At 33.6% G+C, this 12,566-nt stretch overlaps 1 protein-coding gene across 2 annotated transcripts in view; it reads left to right on the top strand.

The window, feature by feature from the left end:
* Window positions 1–12,566, top strand: part of SNTG1 (syntrophin gamma 1) — a 296,161-nt gene that overhangs the window by 238,787 nt on the left and 44,808 nt on the right. For both annotated transcript variants that reach the window (XM_045789165.1, XM_045789163.1), the window contains exon 15: window positions 2,752–2,844. In XM_045789165.1, the coding sequence (XP_045645121.1) occupies window positions 2,752–2,844 (93 nt within the window). The remainder of the gene's footprint in view (window positions 1–2,751; window positions 2,845–12,566) is intronic.

Here is a 12,566-nt window from a genome sequence, read left to right as displayed (position 1 = left end):
CCTTGTAATAGCTCTGCTTATCTGCATATATCTTAAACTGTTAATGTAACTGAGGAATATTGTTTCAATAACTTACCTGTATAGAATCTCAATTCAATAAATAGTTTAATATCCAAAATGGAAAGATTAAAAATACCTTCAATTATTTTTGTCCAAGTATCAACATCCAAGACCATTTTAAGTACTAAAATTTGTTAGTTGAATAGGAGTTGACATTTTTGTTATTTATACTGATATCTTTAATTTTCTTAATTAGAATTTCCTTAGAATATCATACTTCACTTGTAAACATCTACATAGAGATACCTATCTGTTGGTCTCAATTTAAGATTTCATTTTAAGTCTCCTGATGTTTAAAAATGAGATAACATTATGTTGTTCTGATGTAATTTAAAACCATTTTTTTGAGTTTGGGCTTCATATTCTCTAAGCTGATTTTCAGTGCATTTCTTTGGACTATCTCATAATACTTAATACTTATTTAAGATGCATATAGCAAGCGAAAGTGAAGTATTTAATGTTTTGTAAGCTTTTGGTTGTTTTATAGATCTTATAGTTTCCCTTTGATTACTGCATCAGAAATCAGTAATCAATGACTGAACACCTTGGTGTTCCATTAAAATCAGGTATTTCTAAACATTCTATATTGTCATTTAAATTAATACCCTAAAATTTGGAAAACATAGTGAATATTGAAACAGGAAGATGACAATTTATATGAATAAAATCTTACAACATATTCTTATCATTTAAAGTAACTGTATTGGGCCTAATTCATTTATAATACTTTTAGTACTTTTATTTGTCCTGTTTCTGAAAAATTTTCCCAGAATTAATTAATAATACTGGTAAAGGGCAGACAATTTAATTTTTTTTTTTTACCTTACAACAATTCAATTTGAATAAATGTAGCTCTTTTAAAATAGGACTTTTAATGAAAAAGCATATCATTTATAAAATTTATTTTCTTTAACTATTATTATTATTATTTGAAATTTTCATATGTGTTTAATCCAGATACAGACATTTAGCTATCATCCAAAAGGACATATTAAAAAGTGCTTTATGTGTGACATATCTTCAAATGTTGTGTAATAATATATAATTGTGCAAAAATCTTTCAAAATGTTTCAAGTTGTCCTTAAAGTATATTTTTTGTTTTTTCTAACTATAATTCAATTTTTATTATAAAATAGAGAAATAAAACAAATCAAATATAGTATTAAAACCTATATTAAGTATAGTCATCATATATGTTTATTAAAAGATTATAAATCATAGAATTAAACTTCAGTGAGTCTCCATTTGTATATCTGTTTCGATTTAATGATTATTGATGAATTAGTTTCATTTGTAATTCTGAAATTTATGATATAAATTTTAACTTTCTGTACTAAAGGTCTTTTCATATGATATATTCTTTTAAATTACAGTAATTGAGAATAGCAAACAATCATGTCTACATTAAAGGAAATGAGACAGCCTTGAACATTTCTTAATATTGACAGTAGTTTTTAATAGTGATAGACGGATACAAGCATGAAAGATGCCCATGCATTAAACAAACAAAACTACACCTAAAACCGAACTTAAAAGGCCCATTAAGTTTGTTTTCTGAGCTAGTTTTTGAAAACTTGACTTCAAAGGAATAATTTGGCATGGTTATAACTTTCCTATGCAAATTGGTCTTAAAGCCCTGAGTATAGCTTCAGGTGAAGGCAACTTGATGCATTTAACCATCATTATAGTCAGAATGTGATTCATTTAATGTGCTTTTATATACAGTATTATAAAACAAACATGACATAAGGATTAGTATTGAAAATTTGCTTGAGATTGATTTATCTCTTTCTCTTCATCCCTTTCTCCCTCCTTATTTGTGAATTATGAGTATTTTTCTTCATTTGAATATCTTAATAGAGTTTGCAATTAAATGGAAAAAAATTGGCTTGTGGACATAAATATGCATCATGTGGCATATAAGTCCTGAGTTTTTATTTCGTATTTGTTATTGTTAAATTTTAGTATTTCTATTTTAGTAGTGTTTCCAAAATATGTATATAAGTAAAATTATAATTTAATGTGATCTCCATGTGAAAAGTCATTGTTGAGTTTTGAAGAATCAGTAGATTTATACAAATAATAAGCAAGCTTATACCACATGGGTGAACATTATATGAGAAATAGCTTATACCACATGGATGAACATTATATGAGAAACTCTTAAGGTACAGATGTTCTTATATATTTTGCCTTGGTTACTGAATCTGTGTTCGTGTGCCTGAGAGTTCTCTTTTCATAATGTCCATGAAATTGATATGCTAAGAATTGAAGTAATATCTTAACCTTTAATAATTCACTTTTGTTTTAATGAGAATGCAATGATATTTAGCTATAGAATATAACAATGAACATAATCTTGCCTAAACCTAAACAATTTTATACCAGTTTTATTGCAAACATAACAAAGGGTGTCAGTGTAGCACTAGGTAAAGACACGTTCAGATGGAGCAGGACTGGAAATGTGGTCCTGCATACCCCTTGGCAGGTGAAAAAATATTCAGCCTGCTTTATTAACATTAAGATGTCAGTAATACTATGTTTCTTATACAATTATTGCTGATATTAAGTTAGCTACTGTATAAACAACTTATTACAGAAGCTGTCACACAGTCTTCGATAAATGTTGGCTATAAATACTGATATTCAGTCAATCACATGAAAAGTAACAGTGTTTTCTGTTCTATCTAGTGCAAGACATATGCATGTGTGCTAGAAAGTCATCTAATGGGACTCACGATTGACTTTAGCACAGGATTTATCTGCTTTGATGCTGCAACAAAGGTAATGTGCTCAGGTCAGCTCTGAGAAATGTGCTGCAAACACTGTAATTTAAGAATGACTGAAATAACTTCCAACTCCTGTCAGAATTTTAATTGGTTATCATGTATCAAATTTAAGATCCTCATTTTTGTTAATAGAAGATAAATCATGCTTTATTCTGTTTATAGAAAAACAAAAATTTGGATTTTTAATAAAACAAAAATGTTTCCACAAAACATTATAACTATATAAAGTGAATATATATGTATAATATATACATTGTAATTTATAATATGTTTATAATATGTTATAATATATGCATAATGTATCTTATATATATTCTCTTTTACTAAAGGTTTAGCCTCTTATTAAGGGAATTTTTTTTCTCCAAACACAAGTTTTTTAAACAAAGTATTTCTTTATTATTTTTCTGCATCAATATCTCCAATATCCAAATAGTGAAAACATTTTTTAGAGCTTAGTTTTATAGGTAATACGTTAGAATCATAGTACGGAGGAATTTGGGGTTTAGAATTTCTAGCCAGGGAATATAACCCTTGTTAACCCTTACTTGGCTTGGTAGGGTACTTGTACTATCTGATTGGATGCCTTTTCCACAAAGGATCTTCCTCTGAGAGTGACGTATGTTGAATGATGAAGGGAATCCTCTCAGTTAGTCATCTCTAAAAAACCTTAAAACACAACTGAACCTTCACCCACTGATAATCTCCTAGTACTGGAGTCACTGCTGCATTTTCTGACTTGGTGCTCTGGTCCCCATGGAGGACATTCTTTTCCCTCCCATGACACATCTGTTCCTCAGATCCCCTCCACTTTTTCCTTTATCAAAGTATGGCCTAAGAAATAAGCCTATATATTCCTTCCCACTAATCCTTTACTGGGAAACTTATATCTTACCTAAAAATTAAGCATTGTACAAAATTTTCAAAAACAAATACAAATAAAACAAGATAGTGATATAAATGTGTAAGAAAGTCAGTGTACAGAAAGTGAGAGGTTTTGAATCTTGAGAAAGATGGGAGTCCATGGGGCAGTCCTGCAGCTCATAGCCAAGTATGATGTGGGTTGGTGTCTGGAGAGCATAGGATTTTTCACGACCCAGCAATTGAGATTGTCACACAAAAGCTCACATTATTTAAGGATGGCCAATTTTTTTTTTGACATAGCGAAATTAAATAGCACACATATGCTGGTCAGATTGATTTGACCATCCAGCACACTGCCTTTGCATAATGTCAAAAGAATATTTATCTAAATATGGAATTTCAGGTGCTGTGGCTCTTTTGATGCCTCTCATATGAAACTGCCATAAGCTTTTCCTCTGACCAAAGACTGTCTTTTGAATAAAATATTCATTCAACTCAGGATAGGCTCATGAGTACTAAATTAATTTAATACATTTACGATTTTAATTATTACTCAATTTCATAATTATTAAATCAATGTAATAAAAAACTTTAAAAATATTAAAGTGGTTAAAAAAAGTTAAAGTGTGATTTTATAAAGAAAATATTATAGGAACAATTGTCACCAAACTCTATCACATGAAGATGAAAGAATCACACCTCGTAAATGAGAGGTAAAGAAATAAAATTCATCTGAACACATTTCTGAATGCCTGAATTTAAGATTTTTTAAAAGGATAGTATGATCTACATCCATGTCAGGGTCCTGTGTCATCTCTTTGTGTGGTAAGGGAGAAAATCCAGATGTGAATGTTCTATAGGACATGTTGAGGTATTCCTGCCTGGGTGTGCAGGGAAGGGATGAGTACTCAGAGACCCCAAGCGAATTGTTATGATGCCATCTAGGGCATATCATTTAGCAAGAATGAGATTTTAGTCAGTACAAGCTTAATGCAGAAAAAGCCAAAGGCCTTGGGGAGTGGTAATCACCATCTTCCCATTTTCTGTTATTGGAAGTTCCTAACTCCAAGGCCATCTGAGAATTGGGAGGGAGGGAAAGAGCCTGTCTGCTTATGATGAACAGAGCATTCATCACAGAAACTGTGACACTTGCACAGTAATAGGGAACTATTAATAATTATGTCAGGACAACCGACATACACCAGAAAGGTCCTGGGCAAACCACTGAGCTGGCTGTACTGCAAGAAGGTGGCCTTACTCTGTGAAATGAGCCCAAAAGTTACTTTTAAATACAAAAAAGAAAAAAAAAGGTAATTGTAATATATAAATTAGAACATGTTTTGTTCCAATATTTTATTAAAACAAATAATATTGTTATTTTCTCTACTTAATGCATGAGGAAAGAATCCTTAAAAATATATTTCCAGCAGATTGTTTCAATGTTTCATTTGGGGAAGGCCAAGCAGCAATACTGCTGACACCCTTTAGCTGTTCACATTTTGTCTGTCTGGTCTGCATCTTGATCAGGCCCTCTAGCTTTGAAGTGACTGTGGAAGCAAACCAAAGGTCTTATGATAAAGTATAGATTTCAGGAAAGGGTAGGAGGTGCACTGAGTGGTTAATCGAGCTCCATTTAAAGCAAGTTCTGCACTGTTAGTACATCAGCAAAGGGGAGAATTGCTGCCTTAATATAAAACAAAAACAAAAACAAAACAAAACAAAAACCGTGTTTATCATTTCTTACAAGATATTTTTAAAAATAAAATAAACAATAATGAAAAAATAAATTAGAAGACCAGATCAGAATGTTGTGGTTGGGAATAGAGAGTCTCTGTGACCTTAGTTTACACTAGACTGCTACGGGTTTGGAAGCAGCGCAGTCTGGGAATGTCAAGCTGGTTCTCGTTACTTGTTGCTTGTGCATGAAAGTCCTAAGGGAAAACTATTTCCCTGAATTTTCTAGACTGTCCAAGACACACTAAATAGCACTGCATTTCCCAGGCTTCAGTTTACATTGGCATTGTAGCAGGGGGTTGCACATTCTTCTGTTTCCCTTAGTATTGCTGGGGAGATTCCCTCATAGAAGTTCATTGCCATATAACAGTTCAGCTTATTCTTTGTAATCTTCATGCTTATTAAAATGTAGCCTTTTCAGTGTCAGAAAAGGTTTTCTCATTAATATGTCAAAAAATATGATGTTGTAGTACTAATATAATTCCCATAGCTAAAAGTATAGATTTGTTGCCATTATATCCCTTTAAACATTCACATATGCATTAATTACTTATATCTATTAATAGATTTCTTATATAAACAGAGACTTCAGCAGTACTATTTATAAATAAATAGTTAATGAATACTTGCTTTCTATTGAAAGATACAAGAGGGAGATAGATGATAGATGATAGATAGATGATAGATAGATAATAGATAGATGATAGATAGATAGATATAGATAGATATAGATAGATGATAGATAGATAGATAGATAGATAGATAGATAGATAGATAGATAATAGATAGATAGATGATAGATAGATATAGATATAGATAGATATAGATAGATGATGATAGATGATAGATAGATAGATAGATAGATAGATAGATAGATAGATAGATGATAGAGAAATAAATGATATAGATATCAGTCTTGGGTACTCAAGGAGGGCTTCCTGGAAATTGAGACACCAAGGATAAGATTATCCAGACAAATATCTGTAAGTAAGGAGAACATTGAATTTGAGGTCAGACAAGATGAGGGATCAAGTTTGTGAGTAGCCAAGAGCCAGATTATGAAAGGGATCCTAGTAAAGAATTACATCTGATCCCAAGAACAGAAGAACCTTTGAAGGATTTGAGACATATGAAGGATATGATCAAAAATGTGTTCAGCAGCATAAACCCAGTAGAATAATGGATGACTGAGATGGAGAAGACCCGGGGAAAGCCTGGGTTCTACATTACCAAAATTGCCCCTCCTCTGGGCACCTACCACCCAGAAATGTTCTAGAGGAAAAGAAATGTATGGTTAACAAGGTCAAATAAACACACTGTTACAAGTTGAGGGTGAAAATGATCAGTGTATGAACAGAAGTAAGAGATATTCAATATCATGGAGGCTAAGTTATAAGGAAGGAAATGTAGAAAATGCCGAGGATGAAAAACTGGGCTCCCGGATTATGGTCAGTGCATGTTTGACCTAATCCTGATTTATACCGTGGAAAGGTCACTCCAGTGGAGGTATACAGATTGCGTTGATTGGGTGGAGGCAAGACCGAATGAAGGGCCACGAATGGAAATAATTTGTGTTTCCCCTTGATAACATAGAAGAACAACGTTCAAACTTCTTTTTTTAAACATGAAATTTTGTAAAATAAAAAATGAGGGAAGGTTATTTTTATTTGTATCAAACTAATAACACCTGATGGTTTAACATCTAATGGTTAAAATGAGGATGAAGGCATCCTATTCCACACCTCAGACCTCCTCCTCACTCCCTATGCTGCAGCCCAGGGGATAAGCCAACTTCAAGGGTTCTGTTGGCTATAATTGGAGCCCAAAGACTGTTCATCCTGTCTAAATGTCAAATGCAATGCATAGGATACCATAAATCCTGACTCTTACACCTCGTGAGAAGTATAAGTATTACTCATATTACTGTTTTCCTGACAGAGTCTCTGAAACTATTGGTTCCCCAAAATTGTTACTGTCTGATAGCTTTTTAAAAAAATGCTTTAATAGTTGAATTTGAGAAATTCTAGTATAACATACTTAAAAGACTTCTCTACTTCAAGATGTCTAAGAGCCGGTCCTAAAACACAGCATATTAAAAATATTTCTGAAGTCATGATTAGTTAACAGATATATGCAGATAATAACTTATTAAGTGAAAAAGGTAACATGTTTAAGAATTAGCTCTGTCATATGTTAGAAGCTACTATAATGATTTTATGTTTCCTTCTTGTATTCATTACTAACTTTTTAAATTATAGTTTGGAAACATTATCTGGAGGAAATTTATAAAACTCATCTGTGTGCGTGATGACCTGCATTTTAGGAATTTATATTTTGTGCCCTAAAAGACAATGTCCCCCTAATTGAAATCACTTCTTTCTTGGTTTTAAGATCTTAGAATTAAAGGACTTTCTCTTCCCAAAGAATTGTGCTTCAGAATTAAATTCATTGTCAACATATTGATTCCTGAAGTATCTTAATCTATATAATCCATTTATACCTTTAAGTAGATACTGATTTCTGCAGTGTTTCAAGGTAAAATTTGAAAGGACGTTGAAATGACCTCTATTTACACTTTTCATTTTCAAGAGTTTTTGATATATATTGGGTGAGTTGAAGGTCACTAATTTTAAGGAGCTACTGTTTCTCCTAAAGATATATGGTCTTCGTGTACACACACACATTTCATTATATGTTTGACTTTTTCTAAAAAGCACTTATATAATTATAACATAACTATAATATGAATTCCATAGGTCAAACCTCTCGACATAGAATTAAACCTTTATTTTTTCCATTTATGCTATTTTCTATAATATTTTAATTATTTCATATCAAAGGTAAATATTAAAAGCCCAAAAGGAAAGCTTGAAATTATTAAAAATGAATGTTTTCTTGAAATATCTCTACATAAGTAGAAATCTTAAATATACATATGCTATTATGTAGTGACAACAATGTTCATATAAACCTTAGCATTTTTCCTTTTTACAGTATCTTTCAATCATTTTGCTTCCCCAGTTGTGTAACTTACAGCCCCGAAACATGGACAAAAGCATCAAATTCTATTTTATGGAATTTTTACATTCTTCTTCAGATAAATTATTTTTTCTTTGCTTTTAGGAGAATGAAGAACATTGCATTTATTGTAAAACAAACTCAGACATTTAGGGAAACAATTCATCAGGTAATTTTTTTTTAACCCTCAAGCATTTCAAAGATAGCCCTAAAGTAAATGTTCAAAAGAGAGGTATTAACCCAAGTTTTCATGCCAGTATATTAGCCAGATTCACCATAATAATAAAATCCTGGATTTTTTCATTCATTTCTTGCAATATAAAGACATTATAAAGTAATGTGGAAACTAACACATACTTTATTGGCTAAATTTATAATTCAAAGTATATAAAGAACAAAAACAGATAAGAGTCAAAAATTCTTTGGCTTGTATGCTTTATATACTTTTTCCATTTTCTATCTTTTATCCCTTCTTCCTCGCCCTTTAAAAATTTTTAATTCCTTTCTGGGGCTTTTGATGTATTTTATTTTTTCTGGATTTTTTTCATTATTAAAAATATCTGTCTTTAAACTTTCTTCGCTGTATCTTAGATCGTCTTTCTTTCAATCATCAGTTTTGGTTTTTATGAAATTTTTTGCTAACATAATGTATTAACCTCTGCAACTATCACATAGTAAACGGGATAATAATAGCTGTGTGTCTATCTTGCAGCATTGTTCTAAAATTAAATAAGATAGCTTTTAGAAAAATAAAAATATAGTAAATTGTCAAATACAGATTCTAAAGTCCGAAGCATTATTTCTGACCATTATTTCTGACCGTCTTTCAGTGGGTTTTGTGTCAACCACAGATCCTGTCTTTTCATCTAAATCCAGGAATTCATCATGTTTTCCCCCTTCTATATCAAATCCCCCAGAATTCATCAATTAGCTGCCTTTCACCTTTAACACCTGCAGGACCTTTGCAAATCACATAGCTGCTGTAGCCTATTTTCCTCACCTCAAAATAGATCCACAAACAAGATCTTTTTCATGGGATTATTGCAAAATTTAAATAAAATATATATAGAGAGAGTTGCACAGTGAGGGGCACACGGTAAACCTTCATAAGAGGTGGATACTTACATTTCTCCCACGTGGCTGGGTAGTTCTGCTCACTGCAGGGCACCAGCACCAACAATACCTTGCTACCGTTCTGCCATTCTCAAAATGTCACAATGGCACTGTGTTTTCTAGAATTTTGGATCAATCAATGAACACATGTCCACTACATTCCAGTTCTTGTGAATCTGTGCTTTCATGAAGGTCTTTGTTTTCATGGAGCCCAGTGGAGAAGACAGACATTAAGCAAGTAATCATAAGTTTAATGATTCTCAGCAAGGGGAGTTCAGCGTAGCAAGGAAACATATAAGGTAGGTTAAGGGCCCATAGTTGGTACTTGGAGAAAATTACATTTCACCTGAAAATTGACAGGTCATGAGCGGCTAACAAGGTACACAGTGGAGGCAGACGCAGTGGCATGTGTGAACACTCTGATATGTGAGATGACTGACAGGTTCAGTGTGGCAGGGGCAGGAGAATGGGAGGGGAGCAGTGGTCAAAAGTAGTGAGGCACAAAATAATAAGGAGCCTTGGTCTTCACAGTAAAGATCTGGCACTCACATGTTAGCTGTGGCCACAAAATTGCTACGTAACACCCAATGGCAACACGCACTGGCTTACAGCAGTAAATTTTTCCTCACACTCATATGGGATCAGACGATTGATCTGTATAGGGCTCTTTGTGAGTCTGTGGTTTGGGTGGTTCCCTCGAGCATCATAATTTGACTCTACTCTAGTTGTTCCTCGTTCTTCTCAGAACCAGGAGGTAAGTCCTGGCATGTCCTTTTCTTGTAGACGGCAAAGGCAGAGAGAGCAAGCCAAAATATGCAATTCTTCTTCAGCATCTCTTGCTGGAACAACTGCAAAATTCCACTGGCCAAAGCATGAGGTCACAACCAAATAAGAAGACGGGTCACCTGGAAGAGCACCTCAGAGTTACACTGCAATAGGCCTGGGTACAGGGAGGTTGCAGATTAGGGCTGAAATGCTCATAGTGCCAAGTGCCAGGGAAAGCCACTAACAGATTTTATCTAAGTAACATGATGCAAGTCATGATGACTCCAGCACTGCTGTGGAGAATGATTTGGAGAGGAAGATGAGTGGATGTTGGAAAGGAAGGGGCTTATTAGAGAGTTTAGAGTAAGAGACTTTGAGAATGAAGAGCCGCGAGGAATTGAGTCATAATAAGGATACACTGTCAGTAGTGCTTAGAGAGAGAGGCAAGAGCTAAGTATTAACAGCAAAGTTTCTGACCTGAGCAACTGTGTGTGTGTGGGGAAAGAAATACACTGGAAAAGGAGTGGATTTGGAGGACATCTGTTGAATTATTTTCATGCAAGTAGCTATGGAGAAGTCATTGAGTAGTTACTATGTTCAGCGTAAAAATGACAAGGATGCTTTCTTACTTTTCTTGCTATGTATCTTACATGAGTTAAATGACTTTTCTAAGTTTCTTGGGAAAACACACTCCAGTGTAGTGTGATGTACCATGGGATTCAGATATTATTGAAGCAGGAGAGCTAGGCTCTTGTCTCATGGAGTTGAAGAAGGAATCTAATGGACGAAAGAGAGTGATGGAGTTTTTATTAGGCAAGGATACAGAAAAAAAGCTCTCAGGAGTGAAAGGGGTCCTAGCAGGGTTGCTACTGGGGGCCTTTAAGGATGGTCTTTTATAGAGAGCTAACCAGGGAACTTAAATTCTCTTAACATTTCTTTTGATAACACCATTGAGTAAGGACTAGAGATAACATCTTCAATGGCTTACTTCCTTTTTAGGGTGTGGTAATTCTTTATTGGTCCCAAGTGACTGTTTTAACAAGACCCCACCTCTGACACCTAGGACAGGGTTGTCTGGTTTGTTCTCTTATCTCTGGTTTCCTTACACCTCTGCATTTTGGGGATTTCTGTGACCCTGATCCCAGAGCTCCCTGCCTCTCTCTCCCTACCTAGCCCCGCCTGTCACTCACTATAAACAGCCAAGGTATATTGGGAACTTAAAATGCCAACATGTAGTTCTCTGATTGCTTTTCCCTATACTATGGAGTGCTGTGTAACTGTTTTTACCCGTGTCAGAATGACTTCTATCCTGAGAGACTTCTTGGTCTCCAATACAGACAAACGTCTAAAAGACAGGCTTCCTTCCACCAAGATATGAGATTATTCCAAATTCATTGGGTAAATAAAATTTAGGCTCTAGCTGGGATCGCCTAAACACCCCATCTTATGTAGATCCATTTAAGCATTAGATTTACATATGCCCTCACTAACCTTGAGTAATTGACTGTCTTCAACTGCTTGCAATATTGTGTGGCCATTTTAACTACATCGAAATGTTTCAATACAAAAAGAAAGATTATGCATCCTGAGGTAATTCATTATGTTGCTAATTTAATGAATGCAATAATTTCCCAAGTGATGTCTTTTACAGTTGAGTCAAAAGTAAACAAGATAAAAAACAATACAATTTTTATAAAAAGTAAACTATCAATTTCTAGAAATACAAATTTCTTTGAATGCTGGGATTTTTTTTTTATTATGTTCAGGGAGAAAAAGACTAAATGATTGATTCACACCAATAATGTTCATAATTAAATTTTAGAGATCAAATTAGTTAATGCAAAGAATGGTGCTGCCTCAAAAATAAAGATATGCAGATACTTATGTATTAATTTAGCAGTTCTTTAATAACATGCTTCATCTCTGTCAGTGGCACAGCCTGCAGACAACCAGATGAAACAGTAAAGGCTTATTACATTGCACACACTGTCTTGGATTTAGCATCTCAGGAAACTCCTTTCTTTTTTCTCTCCAGAACTGTTACTATTCATTGAGCTGGCAACTAACTGTGTGTGCATATGTTAAAAAGAAATAACTAGAAAAGAGTTCATTTATATAGAGGATTGGTAATATGAACTAAAAGTATGGCTGAATTCTGTCACGTTGCCAGTAAAAAAAAAAAAAAAAGCAACAACAATAAATAAAACAAAAACAAAACCCTAAGGA

The sequence above is a fragment of the Ursus americanus genome, chromosome 9 (assembly GCF_024610735.1).
Source record: "Ursus americanus isolate L20-20 chromosome 9, mUrsAme1.1.p, whole genome shotgun sequence".
NCBI lineage: Eukaryota > Metazoa > Chordata > Mammalia > Carnivora > Ursidae > Ursus > Ursus americanus.
Note: the sequence above shows the minus strand (reverse complement) of the source record. Positions and strands in the feature narration are given on the sequence as shown.